The sequence below is a fragment of the Cryptomeria japonica genome, chromosome 3, assembly GCF_030272615.1.
Source record: "Cryptomeria japonica chromosome 3, Sugi_1.0, whole genome shotgun sequence".
Lineage (NCBI taxonomy): Eukaryota > Viridiplantae > Streptophyta > Pinopsida > Cupressales > Cupressaceae > Cryptomeria > Cryptomeria japonica.
The window spans coordinates 504591468-504611157 of record NC_081407.1 but is presented as its reverse complement, the minus strand read 5'-3'; the positions used below and the strand labels follow the sequence as shown (position 1 = coordinate 504611157).

Below are 19690 nucleotides of genomic sequence, written 5' to 3'. Positions count from 1 at the left end.
GGATGATTTTCAGTTATCGTGGAAAGTTGGTCTGAACCAGTAAATGAAATTTAACTTTTATTGCTCTATTCATTGTTCAAAATGTTGGTGAATATGACCGATATGAAAATATTTTGAGTTCCTTAGAAGATAGCACCGTTCTTGTGTAGTTGGTGAATTGGTTTTGGATTCCACTTCTACAATTTTCATCTCCCGAATTCATAGGATTAAATTAAGATTAGAAGTAGCTTCCTAAACCCTCATCCTTTTGCCCTTTTTTCCAGGTCTTAGTAGAAGTAGGATTGAAAGAAACTCATTGCAAAATCATTCCAAAAAAGGGAAAGTTACAAGTGTCGGCAATCAATAGAATCTTTTAATTGATTCACTCCTTGAACAATTACGTATATCCAGCTTGAGATTACCAGCATATCACAACCAACCAACTGAGACTATCTGCATAAATCTAGAACCTTGGAGTCGTCTTCGTGATCACAGTCCGTTTGTTTAGCACAAAAAAGATTTTGATCAAGAGAGAATAGGATATCTCTAGGTATTTGTTCTGAGTGGCACGTGCATAAAAAACACAACAGGTAGGCATCCTGAGGACATTCCCCCCCCAAAAAAGCAGAAAATGAAAGCATAACATCCCCTCCCCATTCCCAAGCTGTCTGCAAACAGTGATACTACATAAATCCCGAGGCAGCACTCTGCTATCTATGAGAATAAACCCCCATATGCCAAATAAGATAAATCTCAGGAAGCATATATGGTTCTCAACACACATTCAGAGGTTTATCCAATAAAATGACAAGCAACTTTTAGGATTGTCCATCCCATTCCCTTTACCCCTGCAAATTACTCTATGGTAATAAATTCCCGCATAGGACCTCTTGTGGTAGTGAATGATGGCATCATTAGTTCTTTTGTCCTGATCCTTGCTACATATATATGATATTGCTGGTTCCCAGCCTTGGTAATCAGTGTTAGCTTTGATCTACTTCAGTTTCATACATCTCTGAGCAATCTTTCCCTCTAAGCTAATTTTTTGCATGTACTTGGATCATATGGTTCAGGATTCAACCAATTATATTTTACCTCAACCAATTATTTTTATCCCCCAAGACATATTCACATGTTTACATTGTCAAAGCATTCAAATTTTTGGTTACTTTTCAGTGACTACGACTCTTCTTACCCTATAACTTTTCTACAGTAATGAAATGCATTATCAGATCATATTAATCTTGTTGGACTATTAGTTGACATCACTGCAGTTTCATTCCATGTCTTATTAAGGACACTTACAGCTGTATGCTGTGCCAATGTCATCAATTGTTGCATCACTGCCTCCACCTCTTCCTTTGGTTGTTTTTGCAAAGCAAGTTCTATACCCAACCTGGACACTTTGAGCCATTAGCATCAAAACTTAGATGCAGTTAGACAAACAAAAGATAAAGGGAACCCAGATTACTTCTCAAAGTAGCGGTCCAGATGATGCCATTGAGGATCTTTGCAGTGGTTTCCAAATCGTACCACCTCCCCTGCAAAAACTCTCAGCTCATTCCTGCAAATATTTAACTTAGTGTTAAGAAGATTCACAAGTGGCATTTACAACTACAAAAGTTTCTTCTTGATCATGCAGAGAAACAATAATGAAATTTGTGATTGCACATATGGGCAGTTCATAAAAGTTTATATGCTATCAAGTCTACCTTTTGTCTGCAGCTGCAATCTTCAATAGCTCATCCATGTCATTGGATACAAGATGCAGGACGCCTTCTGAATGAAGAACTTGTTCCTTCAAAAGCTTGATATTTTCCTCAGAAAGTGATTGCTTCAAATTTGCACCCTTAACAATAGTGTTTGCAACTTCAAATGCCAGTATACCTATCTTGTTGCCTTTAGATGTAGCCCCTGATGCAAATCCACTACTCAGATTTAAATTTGTCATACTGCTGCCAAGTGTATCCAGAACTTCTACTGCCTTTCCAAAACCAACAGTGCCAGCTTTCCCTAAAAGTGATCCTACTTCTGAAACCTGCCAATAGATTGAAATTTAATAAGTTAATTCATCTGAATATTGCATTTATTCTGCTCTTAGAACAAAACCACTAAAGCTACACAAAAATCCCTTAAATTTTTTAATCAGCTCAGCAAATGCTCTCCCTAGAAGAGATTTAGACCACATTTGCTTCAACAAAACCAAGGATTCATTGATGCTGTACATATCTCAGAATAAGGCATTGTAAAAAAAAATGTACTTGATTTTACCATATTGTCAACTTGGTACCATACTATTCTTACAAGCTCTAATTAACATTAAAAAAAATAAAAAGTGAACATCTCATATACGACATTTCTGTAATAAAATTAAATGTAGGGCTTACACAGAGCTCTGGAACTTGACTCCAAGCCAAATCAAATTCAGACCAATAAGAAAACTTTACAAACAGAGAATAAATGGGCATGATACAACAAAACAATAACGAACCCAACTTTCCCCAACGCCTGTGTTTTTCAAATGTAGAGTTTGGGAATTGTTTCATTGATGTGTGTCTTTTGCCACATGAATTGGAAGCTAGTTGTTCTTCTCAAAAGCCAAGGGATCTGAAGCAATATAGAGATCCAGCCTCTGACTGCTGCCTGAAAAACATCTTTTGCGTTTGGATGATTGCACTTTGTATTTTCTAATATCCATCTTAGGAGAGGATGGTTTAGCCAATACTAACATCATGAGAACCAGGCATCCCACCTTAGACAATTTTGAGAAAAGATTTTGTCAGTGTGCTGCAGACTGTGCAGCTTTCCACTGAATTATGGGGAAGCCAGTATTTAACGAAGATTTTGAGGTCATAGAATCTAACAGTGGTTGGGAAGCTCCTCCTATGCTTCTATTTTTATGGCGCCAATTTAGGATGTGATCAATAATCTACAGATTTTGAAAAGTAACAGGAAGACATCATCATGTTTTGTCAAGACCTGGCCAAGTGTATCAAAAATTTCCAAATTATTGCCAGGGTACAAAGGCTGGAGATATCCAGCACCATCTCTTTTCCTCTATTATCTTCTGGAAGTTTTTCCAGTACACATCATCATTCAGCTTAAGGTCAGATTGCCCTTTATGCCTCAAAATGTGATGTCCCCGATTTAAGGCTGGGTTGGCCAACCCAGTGTTAATTAAATAGATAAATTATTAAATAGCAAATAAATAAAATTATCGGTAAATAAAATTATTAAATAATTTTTCTCTTTACACCAAGCTTCTTGTGGTAAATCGGTTTGCTGTTGGGCCGACCTTTGTTGGCTTAGCTATTAAAAAATTAAACGAATGCAAAGCCTGCTCAGACGCTAACCTGAGAGGCTCATACCTGGTAGAATGTAGCCCCTGCCAGACTTACTATTTCTCAGTTAGTAATTCCTGCATTATCCGATCTGGATACTACCTAATCCACACTAATGTGTAGGTCTGATGCATTGAGAGAGGCTACAGAGAGATTTCGGGATTAGCAGACCCAGTGGTAGCTTCTGAGAAGAATTGTGTGACTTCCCCAGTTCCTGGTGGGATGCGAGCTTGTAACTGGACACAAATTCAGAATCAGACCAAGTAAGCATGAGCTCAGAAATGGAAAGGAGATCATATAAGTCTGAAGAACACACGATAGCAGCAATCGCCTGCGCCTCTAAATGCAAGCACCTAAACTGCTTCATCGCCATCTATACATACCGGATAGGAGCACAGTGCGTGAAGGATTAAGGTCACTTATCTCTGACCTCACACATTTCACAGAGGTAAATTATACATCGGAGTCAATGCCTACACAAGTAGAAATTCATCTTATAATGCAAGCTGTGCGATTAGGATGACTAATTGTATGAATTAGGATTGTCATTGTATGTTATGAATGCCTAACACTGCATAAAGAAACTGGATACCATCTGGGATATTATTCTGAAACTGCTGATTGTCTTTTGTGTTGATACATTAATGATCTGAGAAATTATTTCTGAGTTGCATGAGCCTTCATTTCTAATTCGGGGAATATTACTGTAAATGGATTTGCTGTTAAAAATCGCAAACCTTCTCAAGCTGGTAAATTTCAGTGGCATCAGAGTCCCCCTTCCTGCCAGCCTGTGAGAATTTGGTGATCCAGGTTCATGAAAATTAGTAACTTGAGTAATTATGGAGGAAAGCTATAGGGCCAATGCCATTATTTCCGCTGTTCAAAGTCAAATTGCTAGAAAGACAGCACTCAGAATCCCTAAAGGAAGAATGACAACCACAAGAATCTGCTAAAGCAGTAGCAAGATATGACCTTTACTAAATATTTTGAGTATCAATCAAATGAACGAAGGAGAAAAAGATATGCGGAGCAGCCCTACAAGGAGAATGTTGGAATGAACAATGGGATCAAGAAAGGTACCAATTTGAAGCCACTAATCTTTGACAAAAATCTAGGGTTCTTTGATCAAATCAAATCTGTATTTCCTGTTGATGATTATTTGAGATATCTTGATTCGATAAATCCAAGCAAATGGAGACTTTATCACTACATAAGCATAAAACGAATGAGAAAAGAAGAGATATTCAACAACAGCAAAGGTGAAACCTAAAATGGTGAACAGTACAGTAGCAAAAGAGAAGGTCAAGAAAGAAGTGATGATAGTAGAGCAGAACAAAAGATCGGAGTCTCAAGATGTCAAACAGAACACCTCGATGAGAGAAGAAAGTAATGTACAAGAAACATCAATCCAAATTTTAGGTATGGACATAATTGCATTATGTAATAATAATTCACAATGTATGAGAATGATTGGATGAGAGATGTTTATCTCAGAGTAGTGCAGCGGAGTGGCAAAATAGTGATTCAAAGATTGAAATGGGATCATGGTATTTTGTTTTGGGCATACAAGTTCAGAAGGTGTTCTGCAATTGATATGGGATCCTGGTATTTTGTTTTGGGCATACAGGTGCAGAAGGCAGTTGGGTTGGTATACAAGTGCGAATTGCTTGAGGACAAGCAAATTTTGGGATGGGAGGACTGTGAAGTCCCCAATTTAAGGTTGGGTCAGCCAGCCTAGTATTAAATAAATTATAAATTATTAATAAATGAAATCATTAAATAAATTTTTTCTCTTTAGGCCAACCTTCTTGTGGTAAGTTGGTTTGCTGTTGATCCAACCTTTGTTGGCTTAGCTATTAATACAGGTCGGAATAGAGGATGAAGGCATCAAAGAGTTTCTTTTGTCCATGCATTAAACGAGTGTGAGGCCTACTCGGATGTAAATCTGAAAGGCTCATACCTGGTAGGACATAGCCCCTGCCAGTCTTATTGTTAAACATTTTATTGTCTTATCCTTGCTCAAGTCTTATCCTTGCTCAATTATTATTCCTGCATTATCCAATCTGGATACTACCTGATCCACACTACTGTGTAGGTCCTTTGCATTGAGGGAGGCTACAGGTAAATTTCGGGATTAGCAGACCCAGCAATAGCTTCTGAGGAGAATGGCATGACTTCACAGGTTCCTAGTGCGACGCAAGATTGTAACTGGACACAAATTTGGAACAGGACCAGGTCAGTCTGAACTCAGAAATGGAATGGAGATCATATGAAGTCTGAAGAACACACGATAGAAGAAATTGCTTGCGCCTCTAAACGCAAGCACCTAAACCGCTTCATCGGCATATATACATACCCAATGGGGACACAATGGATGAAGGATTAAGGTCGCTTATCTCTGCCGTCACACATTTCACAGAGGTAGATTATACATCTGAGTTGATGCTTACACAAGTAGAAATTCATCACATTATGTATTCTGCATGATTAGGATGATTAATTGTATGAATTCAGATTGTCACTGTATGTTATGAATATCTGAACAGTGCATAGATGTGCATTAACGTATAAGGGGCTGAAACAGTAATGAAAAAAAACTAGATACCTTCTGGGATAGTATTCTGAAACTGCTGATTGTCTTCTGTGTTGATACATTAATGATCTGCGGAACTATTTTTGAGCTGCATGATCTTTCATTTCTAATTCAGGGAATACTACTGTAAACTCGTTTGCTGTTAAGAATTGCAAAACTTCTCAAGCTGGTATATTTCACAAAATCTGGACCAGGTCAGGTGGTGGACTATAATCTTTGGTTAATGTCAGCATTCTGTGGAATTTCTGTTAATTAGTGTAATATCTAGCTTTATAAGTTTCTTTGAGTTTTTTTGGTTCACATTCTTGGAAAACTTTCCCGTTTCTTCCCACCAACATTGTAATTTATTTTCTTCATGGGAGCAGGCCCCTATAGAATCCACATCTAATCAAGCGAAAAAAAAATCTTGTGTTCCACGAAGAGGCATCTGCGTCCCTCAAACCACCATCCCTGTCCCCAGTGGCATTTCAGGTACAGCAGGATGGAAGGGGAGATCCCCTGCCTGTCTCTAAAAATCTTTAAATCTTTGAAAGATGTTGCAGTAATAGGAAACAATGCAGGGACATTTGGCCATCCCCAACACGGCTGGGGACATCCGAGACATATTTCAACTGTGACACAAGGCAAGTTTCTATAATGTTCTGAAAAAAAATCATTCATGACATTAAATCATGGCAGCATTATAACAGCAGCAAATTGCAATAAATATATCATGATTGAGATTCATAGCTAATGATATAAGTTCTATGGCAATTAAGACTAACACTAACAGCAATTATTTGAATTATTGATTTCATTGTTCAACTCTTACATCTCTCTAACTTCAAAAAATTTGGTATGGTATTATAATCAGTTATTGTTGTCAGTTGCAAAAGAGATAAAAAGGTATGTAGGCCATGGTCTGGTACAGTGTCGTAATTGTGTGAGAAAAGCAGAGAAACAATTTTCATTGTTGTCTCCCAACATTCCCCCAAAAAAAGGCCCTTCGACAGCTGTCCCCCTCTGCAAAACACTCTGGAACATAGAAAAAATCAATACCATTATATGGCCAGATTAGCCAACAAGAAATAAAATGTACCCAATAATCACTGTCTTCGTAGATTTCTTTACCTATCAAACATCTTTTGTCCTACCCTTAGAATTGTAGAACGTATCCTTTCACTTTAAACACCAAAAAAGCAACATGACATCTTATAACTTAAACTTAATGCCGTCATAATTCATCACATCATATCTATGTTTTAACTTTTGCTTCAGCTCTAATACACACTGAATCACTACGCTTAAAAAGTTCTGCATGGAACACCTCATAATATGTATTTAAATCCCTATTAGCTCCTATTCCCTTCAACTTTAATTTCCTAAAATGAATTACTATAAGTTATTGAGGACCTTTCTCCATATTTCGAGTTTGACCTTATCCATTCCCATCCTACAATTGAATTGCTTACCATATCAGAAGCAAATAAAGCTGCAGGCAGCAAATAAAATCCTGAATGTAAGCTTTAATCCAAAAGCAAGTCCAACCCATAGATTTAGACAGACAGTGCTAACAATGAATATATAAACAAAACCTGCAATAACTACATGGTTGTTGGCCACAAAAGTAAAACAAATATTGGGACACAAACTACAGGAAGCAGATAGGTTAAGATGCACAACAACTAATTACCACTTCTTGGGCTTTTGAACAAAGTTCCCCAGAATCATTGAGTCCATATTTGGCAGATAAATCATTATATAAGCAGAGAAAATTTGTCATACTAACGCAACGGTCTGTTAAGCCTATACACACAGCACATACTTACGTGAAGTAACTCCAAGACTCTCACTACAACTATCTGGCAGCTCAAAGAGCCCAAAACACCTCTATATTGGCTTCCTCTGATAAGCACGAAGGGAGAGTCCTTTGCTTTCCAACTTCCAAGGCTAGGTTTTAATGGTTGTAAACCACCATCTAGATTTTAATAAGACTGCTTCTGCATAGTCACATTGTTGAGTGATAGTCAAGAATCAAACTGCTACTATGCTATTAAGAATAACTGAAGAATATATAACCATCCATACAGGCCCCCAAGCTAGGGTCAGATTACCTTGGATTTGAAAATAATAAACTTTACACAAAATTGGGAAATCATAAACTTCCTACAACTTATGGAAGCATCAGTAAATCCCAGATTCAGAATAAAATCATCTTTGTGTTACCTTGTTAATTAAACAACATTTTGTGCTGCAAATAAGTTCCCTATTGCAGATAAAAGTTTCTGCCAAAGGAATCATCAATAGAAAAGGTTTCATGTTGAAGAAAATTCTGATCACTTAGACCAAATATAACTTAAACATACTGATGGAATAGTTAGTAATAGACACGGTACATTCTAGATTTGAAGGCTCTTGGCTATGTAAGTGTAACGCCATCCCAAACGCCGATTTATGGAAGTGCAGAAGCTTAAGAACCAACACATAAGCATATGAAAGATGATGTTTCTAAAAATGCACTCAAGAAAAACAAATATTGTATCTATTATATTGCATTATAAAACATTATTATAAAATGCAAATGTGTACCTGAGCAGTCAACAATAATGCTCAAATATCTTTGTACAGGACCAATATTATATCGTCTTTACTCTTTAGAACTGTAATGTAATTTATGTCTATGTTAATGAAATCATGTTTGAATCGTTTGTTTGACATTAATCTAGTTTTTACATTAGTTTCTATTATTCCTACAACGAACCGCATAAATTAGAGTCTTACCACTGAGGTATGCACCCAACCCCTTAAGTAGAGGCTTTGAAGTTTTATAGCAAACGAACAATTTCGAACCATAAGAAGAAAGTCGCCCAAGGCAAGGCCATTAGACAAAATTTCAGGCTAACACACCCATTAAACAGTATAATGAAAAACTGATCTGATTGCCCACCTAGAAGTACCAATCATTTTTTTAGGTATAGACAAAATTCCCTATATGGAAACATTTATGATAAATAACCTGCCCAAATCAGGAGCAAACCATTAATATTAATGTTGCACATAGTTTCCTGATCAAGGCATTTATGGCAAATGAACTAGTTTTAACCAAGGGAGAAACATGCCCCGGGACAATACCACATAAATGAGACTTAGAATTGCACACATACTTCGAAATATAATGACAAATGACATGATTGAAAAGTTAAAAAGAGTGCAAATAAAGATACAGCTTTATAATAAATGGCTTGTAAGCTACACCATTTCAAATATTACTTATAGCTAAACTGGGCTTGTAAATGCCTTTCAATTAACTGAACTACGTTCTCTCAACTACAAGAATGTGCAAAACTTCAGTCCGTGGCTGAAATTCATACAGAATAGCACACTCATGCACAAACATTCCAAATATTGAGAACAACATATCTTCTGGAATTTTGAATGTGACTTGTGTGTGACTAAAGATTTAGACTACCAACTACTTAGGTTCTAAGTGTAAGAACATATATGCTGCCAATTTGCTGGCTCCCCAATTTAGGATTCCTACAGTACACTCCTAATCTGCACCCACATCCACTCCTGATCTAATCTGTAAAATAAAGTTGAGTTTTTTAAACTGGCAATATGTGCCAAGAATCAAAATAGTCAGCAGAAACTGAAGCTATATATATATATATATATATAAAATGCACGGAATAAAGCCTTACTGTTTGAAACAAACAAAAGATTAGCAGTTTCCAAACCAATGCTTTCACATGAAAAGCTATACCATAGAACCATATAGCCCAAAAGGCCTCAGAATGCCAAGCATACGCTCTGAGACATGCATATCAGTTGTCAAATATAACAGGTCTGAAAGCCCCATAAAGCAGGATTGAAAGCTGAGAAAATCAGAAGCCTGTAAAAATCATTTCACTAACACACAATACATATTGAAATGGGCCCGACACAACAAACCAAGCAGTTGTTAATCAAAGTAGGAATTCATCTTTCATATATCCTAGAGCTTTAGAATCCATGATTGGCCAGAAAATCGAGTTTATTAACGAATCATTTTCTGCAGGGGTACAACTACATACCCAACCCTCAGTCCACTGTCCCTATTGCTGTGCCCATGTTGCATTACTGTTCACATATCATTTCTAGCATGTTCAAGGTACTTCTAGGCATCCCCTTTTTGAATTTCCATGTTTTCATTTGAATGAAAACCTGATGAGGAAACCCAAATCAAATCTTATGAAATAGTGTGAATAGCACATGAAAACCTATATCATAGAACCATATAGCCCAAAAGCCTTAGAATGCCGAGCATAATCTCTAACAAATACATACTGACTGACAAGTAGGAGGTATAATCTGCAGTGTGTTAAATTATGATGTTTTATCAGGATTCAACTGCATAGTTTTTGTTTCAAACTCATTGACCCCATATTTCACAAGTAGTTCACATGAAAACATCACTCACGAGCATGAATGGTCCACTTAACACTCATTACATCAAGGTTATTCTCACAAGGGTGAAGATTGGGACTTCTTAAGAGCTCACTGATCCCAGTACTACTCAACTCAACCATGTAGTTTCGCCCAAGATCAAGCCCATTTGGCTTGCTACCTCATTGGCAAAACCTTCAACAAGTATTGTACCTTATGAATCAAGGGTGCAAGTGGACCATTTATGCTCACGAGTGATGGGCTCATGTGAACCCCTACTCATAAATCATGGATCAATGAGTTTAACTGAAAAACTACAAAGTTGAATCCTTAAAAAAGATCATAATACATAATGATCGACAAGAAAATAACAGGCTTGAAGGCCGCTCTATAAAGCAGGACAGAAAGCTATGGAAACTGTAATCCTGTGAAATTCAACTAACCAGGCCCTGTAGAAAACATAAACATTCACTCACGAACAAGTTAGTTGAAGTGCAACCCATTGCTTGAATCAATGCTGTTCACCACGATACCCTGTTCTGTCAAAACATGAAATATAAAAATTTTGAAGAGGTCCTGGCACACCATCTGCAGTGCAGTTAACCACAAAAGAAAATGATAATATATAAAGAGACCGCCATTTATCAAATCACAGAAATAAATTGCTTTTAAAACAGAATCAAGTAGGAAACCATCTCGCATATTTCCTAAAGAGCCATAGACGTCCATAATTTACTAGAATATCTGATTCTGGTAAAACATTAAGCTCTGAGGTAGCATGCCCCTATCCTCATCCCCTTGTTACTTTCCTGTTCATATATCGTTCTAGGATTTTTAGGGAGACATTTAAAGTGACCCTAGCACACCATAACCAGCACAATTACCCACAAAAGAAATGATAATGTATGACCCAAACAATCATTAATCAAACCACAGAAATAAGGTCGGCAACAATAAAATTCGAGTTAAGTTCGGCAATGTGATAATCAAAAAATTTGACAAATTGATGTGTTTAACTTTTCCTTGTATAAATTTGATTTTTTTATAGAAATTATTAAAACTAAACAATATTAAATTTAAAATTGAAATTTGTTAATATAAAATTAAAGTAATACTATATTTCTTAAATTTAATTTAAATATTTGAATTGTTAAATTTTATACTAAATATTCTTAAATATTAAAATTCAATTTACTAAATGTTAATTTATAAATAAAATAATATTCATAAAATATATCATTGAAAATTTAAAATGCATATATATAATTTTACAAAAGAACAAAACAAAACGTAAATTTAAAAAAAAAAAAGAAAAAGAAAAACACTAAAAAGCAGCTTACCTGCAACAACTTCTGACAAAGTCGTGCAAGTTAGCAAACGCTTGGACATTTTTAATCATGACCTCCTCAACTGCAAACTAATATCATGTTTCAATTATAGTAAATGGTTTGGGCAAATGATCAACTGGAGAAAATCTGAAATTTATTTCTTTAATACTCCCCTTTAGAAGCAGATTGAAATTTCACGTATATTGGAGATGCAGACTGGTGGTCTTCCTGGCAAATATCTAGGCATCCCTTTATTTGGTGGTGCTAGTAGGTCTTCAATTTGGAAAAACTTGGTCGATGGCTAACCTCTGCGGGTTGCATTCTAATGCTAAAGACTGTGATTACTGCTATCCCATCATTTTCCATGATGTGTATGAAGATCCCATCAAAAGTGTTGAAGGTCGTTGAGCAAAAAATGAGAAAGTTCTTTTGGAATGGAGCGTAGAATGAGGATTAAATACCCCTGTTGGCTTGGGAAAAAATATGTAAATCAAAGCAACAAGTGGGGGCAGGATTGAGAAATTGGCAGAAAATGAATGAAGCGATGGGAGCCAAGTTGGTTTGGGCCATTTATAAAAATCCGAATCAGCTTTGGGTTCAAATTTTAAGGGCGAAATACTTGGATTGTCAGGAAGATTGGAGGATTTTCACTAATTTGAATCCTCCACAAGGTTCGACCATTTGGAATTTTATTGTCTTGTAGGAAAGTGGTTATAGAACATATTACTTGGCATATTGGTGATGGCAGGTATGCTGACTTTTGGTCAGATTCGTGGGTTGGCAAGGAAATTTTAGGTAATGCTAGTGATGTGGCTGGAGTCAAAATAATACTATGTAATGTTTGGGGGACAAAGGTCAAAGATTATATGGAACCTAAATTTATTGATGGGAGATTGGAATGGGCTTGGAAGTCGATTGATGGGGTCTTGCAAGACCCAAATCACATACGGACTATGGAGAATATCTTCAAGAATAGAAGAATTTTCCTCTTAGCTAAGAAGGATGAAGTCATGTGGTGTGGAGCCGAAAATGGAGTCTATTCAGTCAAAATTGGCTACCAACTAATTGACTGGGATGATAGAGCGAAGGTGTGGCTGACAGATCTTTGCTGGGGAAAAGAGCGTCTTCCCAAGGCAGGAACTTTTGCATGATTGGCAGTTAAAGTAAGGATCCTTATAGGGGAAAGGAGGAGGAGACTTGGGTTTTTGGGACCTACAAAATGTGTTCTTTGTGAAAAGGAGGAAGAAAGTGTGGATCATTTACTTTTAAATTGTGAATTTGCTTCTCAATGTAGGAGAATGGTGCAGCATAAACTGTCATGGCAAGGGCCTTTACCGGTTACTTTAAAGGAAGTGTTTTTGAGCTGGCCAGTTTGTTCTAGTAAGTCTATTTTATCATGTGTTTGGAAAATTTGCACTTCAGTGATTGTCTGGGAAATCTGTAAGGAGAGAAATAGACAGATTTTTCAGGATAAATCGGAGTCTTTGGATAGAGTTTGTAACAGAATCAACATTTTTATTGAGGAAATTGTAGGTACAGCAGCTTCAAAATTCTCCTCTGACGAGGTTGTTTTCTCAAAAGAAGATACTTATATCCAAAATTGTTGGCTGAAGATTAAATTTCAGCCCGTTCATGGGCCTTCTCGGGTTGATCCGAATCTCTCCTCTACAATCCAAGAAAAATGGGAATTACCGCAGACAGGGTGGTATAAGGCCAATTTTGATGGTGCCTCTAAAGGCAATCTGGGGGTTTTAGGTGCAGGGATTGTCATCAGGGATTGGCATGGGAATATTGTGTTGTTGGTTGCTCAAAAACTTGAGAAGGGCACCAAAAATGAAGCGAAAGTCCAAGGAGCATTATTGGCGGTTCAGTGGGGATTGAAATTTGGAGTTCAAAATATGCACCTAGAAGGGAATTCACAAATTATTATTAATGCGAACATTAAAGGGGAAGCAAATGCCTGAATTTTAAATAAATATATCTCCAAAATCAGAAATGATTTAAATTTATTCAAGAATTACAAGGTCACACATGTGAGAAGGACTGGAAATGAGGTGTTGGATGTGTTGTCCAAATGGGCAACATCATTGGATGAAGTGCACGAAACTCACTTAGAAGATTTTCGAAATCTGCAGGAGGCTAATGTGGCAGGCAATGTACAAGGGCATCATTAATGTCACTCATTTGGTGGTAAGGAAGGAATGCGGGGATGGGACGGGCATTTATTTATAGGGTCTTGGGCCCAATTTTGGCAGTATTGGATGCAGGTTTTTGTGAGGTGGTGACAAGTATGGAGGCCACCTTTAGCCTGTACACCTCCCTACAACAGTTGGCATTTGTTGGCGATATCTCGAAGAAGCACCTAAAATGCATTTTCAAACATGGTGAGGATGCATTCAATCAGATTGTGACGATGCTATTGGGGGAGAGTTTCCTTAAGAACATGCACAAATAAAGGACTAATGTCAATGTTGTGACTATGGTCCTGTCGCGGGGTCTGGAATTGAGAGAGAGAAAGGACATTCTAGTTGAAGTCATGAGACAGTGTGTGGAGGATGACTGGTTGGGTGGCCTAATGAAACTGTTGGGGGCTGGTTTTGATGCTGGAGAAGTGTTCGACCTTGATGGTATTCACGAACTGCATCAATTGGTCCCCTACATACGCTGGCCTTTTGGTCTGGATAGAGATGAGTGGTGGGCAAAGGCAACTATTGCTTGGGACTCTCTCAAGTTGTTTTTGAAAGAGGAGTTGGAGGCCCAGTGCCCTATGGCGAGCAATTCTGCAACGGGTGGTGTTGTGAAGCCGAAAGTGAAAGGAAAGGGCAAGAGGAAGCTTCTGAGGAAGAGAAGGGCCAAGTTGGGCAAGGTGGAGTGTGCGAGTGAAGGTGCAGAGACGGGTGGTGGTGGTCATGGCAATGCTGATGAAGGGCCGAGTGGCTTTGCCCTAAATGCGCCCTAGTTTTGTTCTGTATGGCGAGGTTGTTGATGATGGTTTTGGTGGATTTCCTTTATAGTGGTTTTTGTTTATATGTATAGTCCTATATATCTATTTTTATCGTGTTCTCTCTGCTACATGAAAGTAGTGTAGGTAATGGTGCCTTCTGCAGGGGTGGTGCTTGGTGGGTTTCAGGGCTTATGGTCTATGGTTTGTAATGGATATTTCGGGTCCCATTTTGCTCAATTTTGCTCGAATTATGTAATCTTGGCAAATTTTGTAAGAATGCCTAAGTATCAATAGTTTAGTGGTGGTGTCTTGGTGACTGTAAAGGGGGTGATGGATGGTGGTGTATGATTTATCAGACTTTTTGTAATTCTGCAATGTAAACTTTTATTACAATATAATAATAAATAAAATATTATTACTGATCAAAAAAAACATCGGCTCAATGAGATTGCTGAATGGGGAATGAAGTTTGCAATGAAGACAATCATTAATGAATATCGAGTAAGGCTAAGGAAAAACATTGGCACGGAACAAAACTACGAGGTCGACTATCGTATGAGGGGCATTGAGAACATAGACGATTTCAATGACCACTAAGCATCCATAAAACTATCATTATGATACGGTGAGATACAAAGAGTCATCATTAGTTGGCATTGAAGGGATAGACAATGATTTATATTGTTATTGACAGTGGTTACCATAGCAATTAACTTAATAAGGAATCGATAATTATTATCAGTCCAAGTCTTAATGATATCCCAAGGGACGCGATTAATGGTTGTATAAAGAAAGATAAGTATTAAGGGTCATGGGACATACCTCTTATCAAGAGACTTATCATCCGAAATACATCATATAAGAAGAGAATCATATTCAAGGGGGCAGCGAGGACACTAGAAGATGGATGTGAAACTTATTATTGAAATGATCGATAAAGACAAATCTGTTAGAAAAAAGACTGAAGGATTGCAAAAGATAATACTGTGATCACCGCCAAGAGTTTGAGCTTTCATTATCATAAGGAAAATGTTACCACGAAAGGGGAAAAGAAAAGAAAAGAGATCGACAAAAAGAAGCTACTCCATCAAACCTGCACACAGAACACTCCACAAAGGTACGGGCTTTGCATTGTCTTAGTTTTACCTGGAAATATATGAACACAACAACACAATAACTATAGTCTGATAATGCAATTGATCATCTAGTGAATGATCATTCACAATAAATATAGTTCAATAATGCAATCGATCATCTGATAAATGATTAGTAAATATAATTGAATACTGCAATCAGTTAATGACCATAATCAAACATAATGTCATAATGAGGAATACGAATGTGATGAAGATGAATTCTATAGTGTTGTCAATATTAAATATGGTAACATAATATAATGGAATGAATCTAATTTATTATATAAAGTTGATAATAAGTGTAATCTAAAGATTATTACAAAATCTGACATAACACAGTAATCTAAGCTAACACGGACAATATAAAGGTTGTGATAAATATGATGATACCAACAGTAAACTAATATAACTCTACAATGGAACATATAATCTATATGAGATTGTTTGATAAATTAATCATATCAACTACATGTTACTGCTTAATATGGGACCCTCTCTTAGGTACGCCACTCCATAGTGGATGCCTAACCCCTGCCACATGGAGCCAAGAGGGATGAAGCATCTGCCCTTGGGCTTAAGAGAGGAGGTGGTTGTGATGAGGGGGAACGGCTATAGGACACCTCACTGGGTACACCACTCCATGATGGATGTTTAACACCTGCCACATAGAGCCAAGAGGGATGTAGCATCTGCTCTTGGGCCTAGGGTGGAGGGTCTCTTGGACACCCTATCCAGCTAGCCTACCCTAGTGCATTAAGGATTGGATAATAAAGAATGGCAGCTAACATACAATCTGATTTAACATCCATCCGATACACCTTGAAATTATTGCAAGCACCAATCTAACAGCTTCAATTCTAGCTATCGGAGCAAAAGTCTCCTCATAATCAATACATTCCATTTGAGAACACCCTTTACATACCAATCTTGCTTTGTTTCTAACAACTTCACTGGCTTCATTCAATTTATTCTAGAACACCCATTTAGTACCAATTACATTCTTGTCTTTAGGTCTCGAAAAGCTCCCATGTGTTATTCTTCTCAATCTGATTCAGCTCTTCTTCCATTGCTTTTATCCAATTCTCATCTTTGCATGCTTCTGCGACATCTTTAGGCTCAATCTTTGAAATCAAACATATCTCTTCAGCAGCAATCCTTCTCCTAGTCATTACACCTTTATTCTTATCACCAATAATCTGATTTTCTGAATGATTCAATCTTACATACCTTGGAGTCTTCTGATTGTTCTGATTCTCAAGCTCTTGAACTTTTTCACCGGCAGTAGCAATATCCGGATTGACTGACTCCACCGAATCATTCTGCTTTAGGATCTTAGTTTGCACAGGCTTTGAAACAACATCTTCATCATCAAAATCATAACCGCATGCTCTGATCTGCTTTCCAAAACATTAATCTACCTTCACATTTGCACTCTCCACTATCTTTCTCAGTCTTTTCTTGTAACACCGGTAGGCCTTGCTCTTAGTAGAATATCCCAAGGAGATTCCTTCATCACATCTTGCATCAAACTTTCCTATATCTTCATCTCTCTTGATATAACATTTAATATCCACCCAGTTGAATGTATCAACAGCAGTGCTAACAGCTTCTCTCCAAAAAGTATGTGCAACATTTCCTTCAATCAACATAGTCCTGGTAGCATCCAAAATAGTTTTGTTCTTCCTTCATACAACTCCATTCTGCTGAGGAGTTCTAGGAGTAGATAACTATCTTCTAATTCCATTCCTCTCACAGAATGTATCAAACTCTCCTGATGTAAATTCTCCTCCTCTATCAAATCTCAAGCACTTTAGTTTCAACCTTGTCTCAGTCTCCACTCTAGCTTTGAATATCTTGAATTTCTCCAGCGCTTCTAATTTCTCCCTTAGAAAGGTAACCCACATCATCCTAGAATAGTCATCATCAGCAACATGAAATATATGTCACCCTGCATGCTTCTCACTCTGGTAGGACCACATAAGTCAGTATGCACTAGATCTAACACTCCATTAGATGAATACAACTTACTCTTAAATGAAGTTCTCGTTTGCTTTCCCATCTGACATTCCTTACATACCAGATTTGCAGGCTTCACAATCTTAGGCAGATCTCTAACAGCTTGAGTAGAGCTTATCCTTATCATGCAATCAAAATTAACATGACACATCCTCTTATGCCATAACCAACTTTCATCAATCTGAGCAATCAAACAACTTTTCTCACCAGCATTCAAGTGAAAGATATTACCTTTAGTCTTAGTCCCTGATGCAATCTCTACACCGAAGGCATTTAGGATCTTGCATTTACCATTCTTGAATTGCAAATTATATCCCTTGTCAACCATCTGTCCAACACTAAAAAGATTATGCTTCAAACCTTCAACATACAAGACATCTTCAGTATTATGCTTACCATTGAAAGATATAGAACCTCTACCACGAATCACACAAGCTTTGTCATCTCCAAATCTCACTATTCCACCATCATACCTTTCCATACTCACAAATTTACTTTTATCACCTGTCATATGATGTGAACAACCATTGTCAATCACCCATTCATCTTTCTCTTCAAACTTAGCAACCAAAGTTTTCTCCTCAACAATGCAGCTTGTAGGATTCACTGATATCGGATCATCTTCCTCGATAGCAATAAATACAAACACATCTTCTGAATTCCAATTCTCTGATTCTTCATCTGTCACACCTTCATCAACAGCATAATAGCATCTCTTCTAATTGTTGTACTTCCAATAGGGCTTATAGGGTTTATCATTCTTATCATACTTCTCATATCTATCATACTTATCAAATCTATCATGCCTTTCAAATTTATCATGCTTATCATATCTAGACATTCTTTCATGGCACCTAGAAGCAAAATGTCCTATCTTATTACAAGAGAAACATTTCAAAGGTAACTTTCCATCATACTTACCGGCTCCCTTAGGCAATCTCCGAGCAATAAGGGCTTCAAGCTTATCCAATTCTCTTTCTTGCTCTTCCATCTCTCTCTTTTCTCTTTCATATCTGGATACCCAACATGAACTTTCTTCCGAATCATACTTCTGCTTCCCGGATACAAAGGTTTTGAATGCAGTCTCAGATTTACCATGTGATTCTCCAAATTCGCTCAACTCAAACGCAACAAGCTTTCCAAACAACATGTCTCTAGTCATTGTAGTCACACTCTGGATTTCATCAATAGCAGCTACTTTATGCTTGTAAGCAGAGGGCAATGATCTCAGCACTTTAGCAACAATCTCATTTTCTTAAAGAGTTCCACCGGCACATTTGATGTTCATGACAAGCTCATTCACCTTAGCTATAAAGGATGTTATATTTTCATCTTCTCCCATCTTTAACACTTCATACTTCCCTTTCGAACTCTACAACTTAGCAACTTTAACTTGCGCATCTCTTTCATACAAGGTCTTTAGCTTCTTCTAGATCTCATGTGTAGTCTTCAAAACCATCACATTAGTCATCTCTGAATCGGTCAAGGCACTCAGCAAAGCTTCCTTAGCTCTTATGTTATGTTCAGCATCCTTGATCTCAGCAGTAGTAACCGGTCCATTCTGAGGAACGTTGTAGACATTTTTTGTAATCTTCCAATACTCATCTCCAAAACACTTCAAATGAACTTCCATCCGGTCCTTCCAAACAGTATAATTGCTTCCGTCAAATCTCGGACTTTCCTTTTTGAACACATAAGCTGCCATCCCGAATCACCTCAAGCAGTTAAGCTTCTTCTGAAGGATCTAGCTCTAATACCAATTGTTGGCAACAACAATGAAGGAAAACTAAGAGGGGGGGGCGAAACAGTTTTCACCGGATAATACCAATTAAGCATAATCTCAAATTCCAATCAACTGCAGCAAGAATAAAGATAAACACAATAACACCAAGATTTTGACATGTAAAACCCGGTTAAGGGAAAAACCACAGTGGACGGTGGGAACCTAC

General features: G+C 37.3%; 1 protein-coding gene across 2 annotated transcripts in view; it reads right to left on the bottom strand.

Moving 5' to 3' along the window:
- LOC131044787 (protein PSK SIMULATOR 1) overlaps positions 1 to 19690 on the bottom strand; it is a 163180-nt gene that overhangs the window by 121621 nt on the left and 21869 nt on the right. For both annotated transcript variants that reach the window (XM_057978229.2, XM_057978224.2), the window contains 3 exons: positions 1692 to 2017; positions 1451 to 1543; positions 1285 to 1375 (listed from right to left, as the gene is read on the bottom strand). In XM_057978229.2, the coding sequence (XP_057834212.1) occupies positions 1285 to 1375; positions 1451 to 1543; positions 1692 to 2017 (510 nt within the window). The remainder of the gene's footprint in view (positions 1 to 1284; positions 1376 to 1450; positions 1544 to 1691; positions 2018 to 19690) is intronic.